Here is a 14134-nt window from a genome sequence, read left to right on the forward strand (position 1 = left end):
TAATCACAAAATTAATGATGAAATTGCACAATTTTTTTATTTAAAAATTATTGTAATTTGATGAATTTGTTTAAAATGGTTTTGTAGTAAAATCACAATAAAATCACAGTTATCAAATTTAATTTCACAATAGAATCAAATTTAAAATTATTTTTTTTCAAATTTCAATTGTTAAGCTTTTTATTATATTTAAGTATATAATTATTATCCTACATTAGCAATAAATTTGATGAAATTATATAATAGAATCAAGGTTTTTATAGTTCTATATATAAAAGGGTTCTCTCTTGAAAAAAACACACAAACACACACAAATATATATATATATTTAAAAAATATTTTCATTTTTAATATGTAGTACTATCTTAATATTATTAGTGATTGTACTTATTTACGGTCTAATTTTTAAAGTTGCCTAATTATTACAAAATGAAAAATTTTTAACTTATCAAAAAAAAAATTATTTATATATATTTTAATTTAAACAACTTCAATAAAAAGAATTATTTAACATTATCAACCACTCAACCACAAATAGATTAATGTTGTCATTCAAAAATTTAAATAATTTTATCAAACAATCTTATTCATTACCATTCAGATTATTACTGATTCAGAAATTTTAACTATTCATAAAGTTCGGTTCAGCGGTTATACATTTTTTTCTTAAAATTTTTCACAACCTTATAATCAATAATAAAAATTAGTACTGATTAAAAATTATTTTCACAACCTTATAATCTTCCTTGTTATTTTTTTTTAACTTTCCCAAAATCTTACTAAAATAAATTCTTTTTTACACTTAAAAGTTTGTCGCGATAAATTTTATGGACCCTCTAAAATTTTTTTTGGTGTTGCACCCAAAATTGAGACGTGGGATTATATAATACAAGCTAAAAGCATGCATTAACCGGGATTATTATTCTTAATCATGGCTACCCTTATTTATAGAGGTATACATAGATATATTAATTACATAAAATAACTAATAATTATATGCAAATCAACTGTACCCTTATTTTTGTTAAAGCAATGCAGATCAAGTTGCCCCTGCCAATTGAAGTCCCACTTTGCCTGAAATTTGCCAGCAGCAAGTTGGATCAAGTGATTATCTCCGATCCATTGAAGAAGAGCTCATTTCAGCCTCTATGACCAGTTGATAGATAAGACTTCATAACAATATGATTGACGTACTAAAGATAAAAAGGATAGAAACAAAAACAACCTTTCCGGTCACAATCTCGACCATATCTTTCCAGTTTCAAGACTCGAAATTGTTCATGTCAGCGAGCAAAGAGTAATCGACATCCTTTAGACGCCCGACAACTTCAGCACTGTTGATAATATCTATTCCACCATTTTTTGAAATTTTGATTCATGTATGTCCTCACTCCGTTCTCCAAGGCTGTCCTCAACATTCGAAGATTCAGGTTCACCAAAAGCAAGATATATGATCAATACTGAAGAACCTCTCTCATTTCACAACAATTATGTTAATGTCACCGGCAGATTAGGGCCAAGAACATCTGATCCGCTAGCTCGGCCCTTAAGAAAATGGATTTCCCCTTCATAAAAAGATATATTGACAGGCAACACATGTTTGTCACTCTTAACATGTTGAGTCATGTTGTGCAGTGAAATCACATTCCTTTAAAACGCTAAGCTAGCGGAGATGAGATATTTCCCACACTATCCGGTGAAATTACCATCGGACTCTGGATATCGGTGATATTACTATAGGACTTGGAGATGGGAGAAGGAATTGAGGCGACACTGATGATCTTTCGTTAAACCATATTTTTTGAAGTAGGGGGTGACTACATGAGAGGATGAAGGGAAATCTGTATATACGACGCAGCAGATGAGATTATCGATAGTGCTAAAGTTTAAATGCTTAGAATAAGACAAATATATTTACTTTTAAGTTGACATTGTATGCTCTCTTTTACAATTTAAATTGCACCCAAACATGAGTATTTTGAGTCTCACAAATTAAGAGTCATGGTCATCCATCACCGCCTAGACTAATGAAGTTGTTTCCATCCTCTGGTCTCTAGTCCTATGTATGGAACCTTGCCTTACAAACAAGATGTGATGTTATTGTAGCCCCATACTCCCCCATTGGCTGACTAGCCGCGGCCCAAACGACCTCTTTTTTGACGGATCATTGGATTAGAGATGTCTACTGAAAAGACCTCTTTAATAGATCAATAGAACATCGACGATCTGGTTAGTCCAACTGCTCGTAGCAATCTAATCGAAAGTTAAAGCAAATGGCATTCAACTCTGGCGGCACTCCAAATACCATTTTTGATGACAGGAAAACTCGTGCCCTTCATATCTTTGGTAAAGTTGATAGCTTAGAAGTGAAAGCAAATAGTACTATTAAAGTGAGTGTATGTGTATATACCAGCATAAAATATAGGAAAGATTGTTATGCCTAGATATTTGTGTTACACCCAAAATTGAAGACTTGTTTTTCAACAATTATTCCCCTATAACAAAACAACAAATCCATTGTGTCAAAAAGTGATCCTTCTACGGTATAACAAGAATATTTTTTCTAAAAGAACCGATGATGTGGATACCAGGTATGTTAATTAAACAAAACGAGCAAGGATGTGCTTGGTAAATCTGCTACAAGTTACGCCAAAATTAGCATGGACGACTTCCACTGTTTATACTGAAATCAAGCCAATGTATCCAGCACACAGTATGAACATAGAAGAAATAACATATGCACCTGCAATAATTGTAGGCTCATTGATTCCGCATAGTTCAAGATGACGATGGAAAGGGGCCATTCTGAATAATTGACGTCCTCTACCATGAAGGTATTTAGTGGTCTTGAAGAATGATACCTATGACATAACATCAGACAGTCTTAGATAAATAAAGATAATTCGAATCCTATTCCACAACTAAAGAGTGATGTCCTAAAATTTGTACCAATAAAGACTCCAATCATATTCAGTGCTCACAACCGGTGATAGGATGTTTTATAAAAGAATCAATAGTATGCCATTAGCCTAGTGCTGGCCTTAATATGCAACTCATATCATACTGTAACCTTAACCTATTTACTTGTCAACTGACTCTATTAGATAAGAATAATTAGTAGAAGAATTTGTTACTAGAAAAGATTATAGTGTACTCTGTCAATGTGTAACTTAATACGTGCAAATTGAAAGTTACAAAAGAGGTATGCTCATAGCATATTACTTCTAACCCTGTCCAAATATGAAGTATGCAAGTAATGCAAACAATCTTATCAAGGAAAGGGATCTTGTACTTTAGAAATATATATACTCCTTCCATCCCAAATTAATTACTCCCTCCGTCCCTTTCAATTGTTTACATTTTTTAGAGAGTGTCCTGCACGCATTTTAAGGTGCATATAAAGTATAGTTCTGTAATTTTTTTTTACAATTTTGTTTTTCTGAATAAAAATTAAAACATTCAACTTTTATTCAGAAAAAGAAAATTGTAAAAATAAGTTACATAACTATACTTTTTATGCACCTTAAAATGCGTGTCGGACACTTTCTCAGAAATGTAAACAATTGGAAGGGACTGAGGGAGTATTATGTATGAATCTCTTGTGTCAAATTGACCAAACCTTGACAGAAAATTACATATCTATAACTTCCTTTTAGTGGTACATATTTGGTTTCACCCTTTTAATTCTTATGTCTTACAATTCTATATATAATTTTTAATTACAAAATATCAGTTTCATCCCTTTTTGATACCTATATGTCTTACAATGCTATATATATTGTTTTAATAAAATAATAAAAAATATTGAAATCTTGTTTTAATTGTAATTCTTGATCCTTACATGCCAGACAATTCTTAGTTCAATACCCACGTATAAAAGTTCACACAATTGTTATAAACTAATTGTAAAAGGTTGCAATAGACTACTGATACTCATAGTTGGATATTGAATTGAAGAAGAGATAGTATTACAATATACAAGTAGCAAATTATTAGAAATATGTTGTAATCTTGATGATAATTCACCAAAACACCTTAAGTAGATTTGTTAAGTGCCTTTTGTAGCTTTCAACGGATGACCACAGTCATCTATCCTTTGAAAGAGTAGCTTATATGAATAAATATGTAGCACATTCTGTACACTAGAATAGCCGGGGGATTTGTTAATTTTAGTAGTTTTTAACTCATGTTGATTACTAGCAAGATATGCAAAATAGGTGGGTTAACTGTAAATATAAAATGCCTAGTAATTTTGTATAAGTGAAAGAGTATCAACTGCTATGGAAACAACTTCAACTGCTAATCTACAAAACTTCAACGGATAACTCAATATGCCCTAAACGGATAAGCCAATCAAGTTTTCAACGAATAATAAATAAACTATCAACGGATGATATCGAGAAACTTCAACGGATAATCAACAAGATAGTAGTTGAAAGGGACTTGACTTGACAAAAGCTGACAGAGTCACATGGGTTGTTAGTACACAAAAGGAATGTGGCAGCCTAATTTCAGGTGTTAGAAGAAAATGAAGTATTTCCATTTCCATGCAAGACAAGCTCGTTCAAAGATGTTGTATCTAACTTGAATTGCATTGGACAGAGAAATGAAGAAACATGTGAATGGACCTATCTGATAGGAACTTAGAACTTAATCAACTGGAACAAGTAGAAAGCAAGTTGTATCTCTAGAAATACTCTCAAGTTCTAAGTTGTAAAGTTTACTTGTAAGCAGCTGTGTGCATTCTTGCATCACATATATTTTGAATATATACATCTCTGGTGGAAATACAAATCCACCAGAAAGTTTTTAAACTTAAGTTTATTTACTTTGTGTTTGTTTAATACTTTTCAAGTCTTATTTGCACTCCTGCATATTCAAAACACAGTTGTATATTTACGAAAGAATTTTTCAAAAAAACAAAAAAGAAAGCCAGAACTCCATTCAACCCTCATTCTGTAATTTTGTTGTTGTATTGTTAGGGAATAACACAAATTAATGATAACAGTATGAAATTTGAATGGGTACTTGAAATTTTTTATAAATTTTTTATATAAAACCAAATTATTGGAATCCTGTTTAAATTGTAATTCTTGATCCCTACATGCACTGGCGGAGCTGAGCCCTACATCTCTGGGGCACAATGTACGTAAATGATTATGTTACGCGTCAGTGTTTTAAATTCATTATTTTTTTGGTGATTTTCAATAGATTTTTCAATTTTTTTGATATTAAGTGCTAAAAATTAGTATTTCAATAATTTAATATTCAATTAATGATCATATAACTATAAATATAACTAAACATGACTCAAATTATGAACGATTTACCCACATTACAGGGGACTTAAACTTTTTCAGTGGGGCACTTTATAAAATATAAATATTTATACCTTAAACTTTTGATAAAAATCGCTAATTTTTTGTTCCCTAACAGTACGTGTTCCCGTTGACCCCTACGTGAATCCTCCCTTGCCTACATGGCATATGATTCTCTGTTGAGCACCAAATATTAAAGTATATTCTTTATCTACTATGGTTAGTTACATTCCAGCTCTAACGGATTTTTATTTAAATTCTACTAAATTGCATATATATATACACACACACATATATCAGAATCATGTATGTATCTTATATTTACTTAAGTTTCTTTAAATAACCTTTAATAAATAAATTAAATCAACCTTCTCAGTAAGCAAAATAAATAACCTTTTTCATGTATTTTTATTTCACCTCTATATTCATGTCTTTCCTACAATTCTTTTGTATTGTTCTTTAAATAAAATGATATAATTGTTGAAATCTTATTGTAATTAATTTTTTTGTTATTATAACACTATCAAATTGCACACATAACATAATTTTATAAAGTATTAATTTGACATATTTTAATTTTAAATTAGATAATATTGTCGATGTTATTGACAAGTTATGGTATAATAAATAAAATAGAATATATTAATCTAATTATTTTTAGTTGATTTAAATAAATTCTCTCAACCCCGTGCATTGTGCATTGTACGGGCTATCATTTAGTATTATGTAACTGGAAAATAAATTATAAAATAACGTTGTTAAAAAGTATATATACATAATCTTCCATAAAATGTAAATTTCAGTTTTTAAAATTAGAATATAAAATTTTTTGGTCATAATTTGTAAGCCAAAAATTTGGTCAATTTGATCACAAAAATGTCAAAGAGGACAATTAATTTGAGATAAAGGGAGTAAAAAATATTTATAGTGGCAAAAAGGCACAATAAATTTGTCATGCTTCACAAAACAAAGCCATATATACATGATAATAAATACGGCCATAGTAAGGGATATAGACAAGACTGAACATATATGTAATAAGTGGATGAAACACTCAATAATTAATAGTAAAGAAAAAGAATACGTATTAAAATTATATTTAGTTAATACCTGCATTACAACTGAGAGTGTTTCCAGGACAAAAATTCCGGATGAAATGAATAACGGAAAGAACATCCCTGTACACCCGGCCATTGCAGCTAGAGCGCCACCTAAAGCTAAAGATCCCGTATCACCCATAAATACAGATGCTTTGTATCGATTGTGCAAAAGGAAACCGACACAGGCTCCTGCCATGGATGCCCCAAATACTGCAAGATCTGTTTTATGCAGAGAGGTTCATATATCAGAATATATCAAAAGAATAAGAATGTAAAACCATTTTCAAAAAAAAAAGAATGTAGGAACCAGTATTTTTGTTTCACCAATTATATCCTATATTTGTTTAGCTCAAGGGAGTTTAATGCGGTTTGGTCGTCAAGGTAAGTTAGTCATTTCAAAATAAGTATTATTAAGTGCAGAGACTAAGGTTCGATCCCTGACGAGAAAAAACATTAACTTAATATTACCATTAAAGGAAGTTAATATGATTTGGTATTTAGAATTCTGAAATGTTCGAAAAATCAAAATTAGTAAACAACTTATAATTGCTTTAATTATTATTATATTTTCTAAAAATTATATTGATATTTTAGGAAAAGAAATCAAAGATTTAAAAAAAAAAATCAGAAAAAAAAATTATATAATTAATTTGTAAAACATCCCGTGCATTCCACGGGTACAAAACTAGTTGATAGAATTTACTCAGGAGAAAACTAAAAATGTGGACATGATTTTACGTGTTGCAACCGCTCCCTGTCCTTTTTTATATTCACCATTCATTATATTGTCAAATACTGTAACCTACTTTTTTATTACAATAGCAGTCCTAAAAATACACATTACTTGGAAAGAATATTCTAATATTCCAGTTGAAAGACATGAAAGAGACGTTTTATGAGCGAAATATCACTCTACTGAAACATTTTCTTTGATCACAGGTGAAAATTTGCATTACTAGTAAAAGTGCAAAGTTTGTATTAATGGTGAACAATGCGCAATCAAGAAAAAATAGAGCAAACAGAGAAAGTATGTAAAGTGAGAGGACAAATTGAACATTCAGTCAATTGATTTGAAGACCAGATCACACATATATATACTAACCAGAACATATTGGAAGCACCGCGATCGACATTCCAATAAAAGCCAATGCAGCAGTCCCTCCAGCCAAACCGTCAAGACGATCCGTTAAATTTACTCCACTTGCCATTGATACGAAACAAAATGAAGTCAAAAAGAGATAAAGATTTCCTAGACATACAAGGCCCACTGGTACAGGAAGAGGAACCACCATTTTCCTGCAAAATATATTGGAGAAACCTCAGTACTAATACTGAGCACGAATCCATTCATCAATGCCACTATCTGTAACGAAAAATGCTACAAGTTCTAATTGCATTAATCAAAATGAAATTTTGATAGAAGTGTGATTGTGTGAGTAAATCACGCATACCATGAATACAATGTCTTTTAGAAGGTAATACATTGAAATTGTAGCAACTGGCATGCCATACAATAGCAAGAAACTAGCCTGGCAAGTGGCAACTATAATGAATATAAGTATTACATGACAGAAGTGAGACTCCTTAATAATCATTATAGAGACTAAGAAAAATAATATACAGGCAACTCTGAGTCAATCATGTTATGTCGAGATGTGACGAAACACTTTCCTATTTATCATGTGTAAAATTTTATTTTGTATATATGAAACCTGGCCTTGGTCAATTTCTGCAGCCGTTTAAACATAATCTTCAACAAATTCCAAATTCTAATATGTGATCCGGTACAGAGTCGTGAACAACTTCAGAGTCCAATAACTCCTCTTTCTTATTTTTCCTAATAAATTATAATCTACGATGCGGTCCAATACCTCGTCTGAATACAATAACATGCCTTCTTTTCCATTTCCTCTCATGAACCAGACAATCTCACTTCTTTCTCAGTTTTTCCTTTATTTTCCTGGAAAAATAAGAGCCAGTGGCAGGCTTTTGTCAAACCTGTCCAGCAACTGTCCCCAGATAGGTTAGTTTGTTTGCCCTCTACTAAAATCCTTTGACACAAACTTACTATGCAGCTTGGCAATACCCAAAAATTTTGTCACTGCATACATTTAATTTTAAACAACAAATGCCAGACTAATGGCAATATAAGATTTTAATGACAAGAAAGAATTGCTTCTGCTTTTTTCTCTTGCAATTGCTTCAAATTGCTCTTATTTCAAATGTACGGTATATACTTCTCCTGAACTCTACTGATGTGCTTCTTCCTTGTTGCCCTTAAGATTACCCTTATCACGACACAAGGCAATTGCTGGTAAGATTTTCAGGTTGAATTATGAATGCGTTTTTATTTTCCCCAAAATCTACGCATCTGCCTGTTTTTTCTTATTTCTAGGTATACTAATGTGAGTGGATAAATACCCGAGGAGATAACTGATTGACCAATATCTAATGCCTTTAGAAACTTGCAACATACATTCTCCTGAAGATTGTTATTATGAGGATTGGATGTGTAAGTTACCCATAAGATAAGTTTTTCTCAGACTAGTACAAGAAATATACATGCAGTAGGGCGAAGATACATTTGAGGTGTACAGCCAGAGACAGAAGCATGCCCCAACAGCTATCTGTGAAGAATCATGATTCTAGATTAGTCAAGTTGAATTGATAAGAATGCTTAACGCTTTAAATTAATAGCCATGGGCATAATAAAACTTATTACAGAAACAAGGAACGAAATAACATTTACCTCCAAGGCGATTCTTGTCCAAGAAGATAAACCACCATTTTGTTTGTCAATAAGACTTAACGAGTCATCAAGTAGTCCAATTGCTGCAAATGACAGGGTTGCAACAGCCGCAGCAGATACTTCATTAGAAGAGAAACCGACTATAACTTCAGCGACAATCACGCCTATTGGTACAAATAACAGTCCACCCATTGTAGGAGTTCCTCTCTTCAAGGCATGCCTGTTAGGCCCTTCTTTACTAATGATTGATTTCATTTTCATTCGACGAAGTAAAGGAACTCCAATATACCCTGAACAAGCTACTAAAACTGCAGATGTAGAAAAAGGTCGCATTAAGTGAAACCGACTTAAGGGCAGTCTGACAATCCTCCAAGCACACCAATCCGCATACATAAGGAGCACTATCAAGAAAGTGATCAGACCCATATTGATAAAGACCCCATATTTGATCCTACAACCAGAATACTACGAAAGATGAGTCAATGAAATCATGGCATATGTAACAACTAGGAACATGTAAACTTTTTACAAGAACCTAGCACCAACTTTTTGTTCAGTAACATAAACAATTAAATATAAAATTACCTCCGACTAGATTTGACAGCTGATTTTATTTTTAAATAGCTTTCCTCCGAATATAATGTCTTTTTGGTATACTTCGTTTTAGTTAATAACTCTTTTCTTCTAGTAATATAATAACGTGAAGATTTAACATTAAAAAATTATTCATCTAAAAACTAATGTTGACTATTAACTCTAAGATATGACTTTAACATGATTAATTGAGGTTATAGGACAATCTTCATTGTTCAGGATATTACTGAATAATTTTCAGCAGGAAAAGGTTCATGACAAATTATAAGCTTTGTGAGATAATTAAAAGAACAGGCTTTAATGTTTTATAGCCAATTAAGTCGAAGACCATAAGCTGATAATAAGATCTCTATCCCAAATAAAAGATATGGCCCATGATCAGTGACGGAGGCAGAAGCAAAATTTGAGGGGGGGGGGGGCTGATTTTATATTATATTTTTATAAATAAATAGCTAAAAAACACTGCAAGAGTTGTACAAAAGGAAGAAAATTAGCCAAAAAAGATAGACCCAAGATTCGAACCATAGTGATTGGGGAAGAAAACAAGGTTTTAAACTAGCTGGCCTATAGGGATTATTACATATAAATATGTACTGTTTAAGATATAGTCAAAATCTAGGAAGGGCCGGGGCACTCCCTGGCCACCCCCGCCTCCGTCTCTGCCGATGATTAAAACTGACTTGGTGGTTCTCTACTTTTTTACTCGAAGTAATTAAACCTGTTATACTTTGGTAAAGTTACTAATTTGATTCAAAGGCAAGCAGGGTTCTAAAAGAGGGCGCCTACCTCTTGTGAAAATTCAATTCCATAACCTTGTTATTGATTAAGTAGAAAGAAGACATATCTCTACCATCGGCACAAGTACTTGTACTGCTTCAGGAAAAACGCGTGTTGCAAAAACAATTCAAGTGACTGTTAAGCGAAACATCACTTAAGGTTTCTATCATTCTATATCATTCTTTAAGTATTTAAAATTGGCACATTTGTCGGCGCAACTTAAGGTTATTCGTTTAATTTTCCAAGAACCTAACAAGGATATTGTCCTTTTCTGCTCTCAGGTGCATTGTTAGCAAGTTATGTTCCATAGCAGATATATCTGGAAGATCATGATAAAGCTACATATACCTCAACACTAGTATGACGCATTTCATTAGGAATTTTCGGACTTTATATTTATTGATTATAATCTTTCAAATTTTTCATCTAAATCTTGGTAAAATAAATGTAGCATCACGCAATCAAAAAATATGTACGCATATTTTTTTCAACAAAATTTTTGATGATCTCATGAGATATTATACAAGCACAACAAAGATACAAAAGTAGGTAGCATAATTTAAGGAGTTTAACTTGCCAGCTTTTTTTGCGAGCTTTCCCCGTTAACGCAAGCCGATTGGACACGATGGTTAAAGCGTCAGGCCGAAGTTTGTCCCTAATTGTAGGCATATCCACATCACTTAAAGGGTTCAATATAAAGTCTCCATCACTGTCTTCACCGTCACTAGATGAAAAACTGTATACAACAGCGCCATCACTGCCCACCCAATCATCAAATCCAGACACTGAATCCTATAAACAAAAAACAAAACCCTGAGATTAAATCCATTTTCTTAGTTTAAAATGAGACTGTCTGCATCATCAATCAAAAAATCGAGCACCAATCACTAATCTTTCAAACATTCACAGGATCAACTCCAATAACAACAGCTTCAATCAACATCATCAGTCTAATCATACATTCTTTCAGATTTAGTGAACTCTAATATTAACTTCGCGAACCTCCAAATCAACAAAAACATAAACACCTAAACACCATAAACTATTTAGCATAATTTCATTAGCATAACTGTCATTTCCTTGTCATAATACCTACCTATTTTATCTTCAATTCTAAGTAAAGAAAGATCGAACGGAAACTTAAAAACAACAAAACAACAGATACACGAACACTAACAACAAGAACCAATATCATATACAGTAATACCAGTAGCACACACAGGGAAGTCAGTTATTAAAACATACATTGGAGTGATATCATATTCTACAATCGAATCGAAAACACAGTAACTAATTATCGAAAACACGGTAATTAGACTACCTCATCCATTGCATTGACATGAACGAGCCTGTACTTGGAACAACATCCATATCTTCTTAACTAACATAAACAAACATATTTGAATTAAACACACTTGAAGATATACACATTAAAATTCAAAATTAAATAAATAAAAACAATTACAATTCACATAAAATTAACCTTGAGATTAAAACAAGAGCTGCTACGAGATACTGAATTACAAGAAATGCGGAAACTCGAAATTGTATGTAACCCATACGATTCGCGAGGACAAAACCCTAGGTTACATAGATTTGCAGACATGTATTTCGATCGCATCACTATAACTACAATTACTAAACAAAATCACAGAAATTCTAAGTAATTATTTAAATTTGCAGACATGTATTTTGATCGCATCAAAAATTTTAAGTAACTATTTAAATGTGAAGCAATGAGCTAATGTATCTATCAATATATAAACAAGCGGATATGTGAAGGTATATACTGTTTATATGAAGTGATTTTGATTTTGTGTGGGCTTTGAATTTGACGGCATTTGTAGGTGAGAGGAGAGGGTGGAGCACGCGCCTTCACTGTGAGTGGGGAGATGCGAAAATGTTAAGCTCGATCTTTTATTTTCTGTTGGTGTCTTTGTTGAATTGGACGTTTTGTTATTTCTCAATTATTATTTTTTTTATAATTGGAAAGAGAACATTTTGAAGAAAAACAAGAGGATAATTTGAGAAGAAAAATGTGGATGAGGATGATAAAAACTGAGTATTTTACGAATGAATGATACGCACTGTTTGGATAAGAGGGTAGCAATGTTTGGTAGTCTACTATATTTTGCCATTTATTTTAGGCCGAGTCACAACAATTTGTATATTCAAATTTTTATTCTGTTGATATTTGTATTAATATTGGTACTAATATGACGTAAATAAATCCTGATTACGTAATTAAATATTACATTAATTACAGATGATTTGGGCTATAAGGCCCAATAAGGAGACGCATGACATTCAGATCAAAAAAGTTAACACATTGATCAAGCCTGATGGACCAGATCAGGCCTGATGGAACAAAGAAGACCCAAAACCCTGAATATTAATTAATTTCGTAATTAATTAATAAGGCAAAAATCAGCTATTAAGAAGAGTCTCAATAAAGATATAAATCATAGTGGATTAGCCTCCAAGGGACCTAGAAGGATAAGAAATCAGTTTCCTACCACTTAGGACTCCAAAGTTCATTCTAATTCTGAGACTTGACCACCAAGTCTCTTATACCAAGTCCAATTCAAGGACTCCCAACATCAATATAAGGGGTCTCACCCCACAAATCAGAACTACGTTTTTTGACTTGATCCTTAGCAATCAGCAAGGTACGTAAGCATCTTGTTAAGGCAGATTTAGTCACGAAACACAAGAGCAGTCAAATCGAGTCTCGAAGCTCACGTTCCCTAGTAATAAACACAGCAATTATTATACCTTAGTTTTTGATCCATAACATTTGGCGCCGTCTGTGGGAAAGCACAACAACAACCATGGCGAGAACACGGAGAACAATTAGAGCCCTTGAATGAGGAACACCAGCGGGGACAAACCAAGTGATTTCGTCAACCGTGGAGGTACTTCCTCATTCAACTTATGCAGCCACCCAAGGAGAAGCCCAGATAGGGGCAACTGAACCTCAGCCACAAGGGACGATTCCCTCGGCTACTCAAGGTATGAATCCCCAAATTCAACAACTGCATGCACCTGTGAATTCTCGACCCATTGGGTATGAGTATTCAACTGTTGTGACTACTAACCCCCCATATAGGATGCCCCTTTACCCCGAGGTTGGAGGAAGCAGACATCCTGGGCGGAGTGAAGCACGAGGGCGATCGCCCCCCTATATACAAGGTTTGGCTCCTATCCCTGAGGATCAGGAATTTTCTGGTCCTTATATTGAGAGAGACTCCGAATCTTCAGATGATGAAGTGGCCCCAAGAAGGAGGCGTGCTGGAAAAGAGCCGATGGCTGATGGTCGTCAACGTCCTAGGAGCACCCAAGGGACGAATTCCCAAGAAGTGCAGGAAAGGATCAGGGCTCATGAGGCTGAGATTCAAAGGCTGAAGCGCGACTTGGAGGCGCACCAGAACACCAGACCCCCACTACCTCCAAGGGGGAGGAATCCTCCCCCTATCATAGACCTGGATGGTCCAACACAGAGAAGGGTTGTTGTCCTAAGGGCTGATCCAAGCAATCTTCTTCCCCTTGGAGATCCTGATGATCCTACCCCACCATTCACTGAAGAAATAATGAAT

General features: G+C 33.3%; 1 protein-coding gene across 4 annotated transcripts; it reads right to left on the minus strand.

Moving 5' to 3' along the window:
* Positions 1 to 937: 937 nt before the first annotated feature.
* LOC141701802 (phospho-N-acetylmuramoyl-pentapeptide-transferase homolog) lies at positions 938 to 12490 on the minus strand. Of its 4 annotated transcripts, none has more exons than XM_074505435.1 (9): positions 12022 to 12490; positions 11860 to 11919; positions 11116 to 11330; positions 9168 to 9618; positions 8981 to 9045; positions 7521 to 7714; positions 6429 to 6637; positions 2744 to 2861; positions 938 to 2341 (listed from the first exon to the last, which is right to left on the minus strand). In XM_074505435.1, exons 1-9 carry the CDS (start codon positions 12157 to 12159, stop codon positions 2265 to 2267), a joined length of 1527 nt encoding a protein of 508 aa, XP_074361536.1. In that variant the 5' UTR covers positions 12160 to 12490; the 3' UTR covers positions 938 to 2264. The 4 variants fall into 4 exon arrangements, with proteins under 4 accessions (XP_074361536.1, XP_074361535.1, XP_074361538.1 ...); XM_074505434.1 differs by having other exon boundaries at positions 938 to 2359; XM_074505437.1 differs by having other exon boundaries at positions 938 to 2359; positions 12329 to 12487.
* Positions 12491 to 14134: the final 1644 nt, after the last annotated feature.

The sequence above is a fragment of the Apium graveolens genome, unplaced genomic scaffold, assembly GCF_009905375.1.
Source record: "Apium graveolens cultivar Ventura unplaced genomic scaffold, ASM990537v1 ctg4408, whole genome shotgun sequence".
Classification (NCBI taxonomy): Eukaryota; Viridiplantae; Streptophyta; class Magnoliopsida; order Apiales; family Apiaceae; genus Apium; species Apium graveolens.

Excerpts from the sequence above, each read along its gene's own strand:
- LOC141701802 (XM_074505434.1), bottom strand. The coding sequence starts at position 12,159 with ATGCGATCGAAATACATGTCTGCAAATCTATGTAACCTAGGGTTTTGT. Across the intron at positions 9,619-11,115 it reads AAAGCTCGCAAAAAAAGCTG|GATCAAATATGGGGTCTTTA; the intron begins GCAAGTTAAACT and ends TTCTGGTTGTAG. Across the intron at positions 7,715-8,980 it reads GTATCTTCGCCCTACTGCAT|GAAAATGGTGGTTCCTCTTC; the intron begins GTATATTTCTTG and ends TATATTTTGCAG.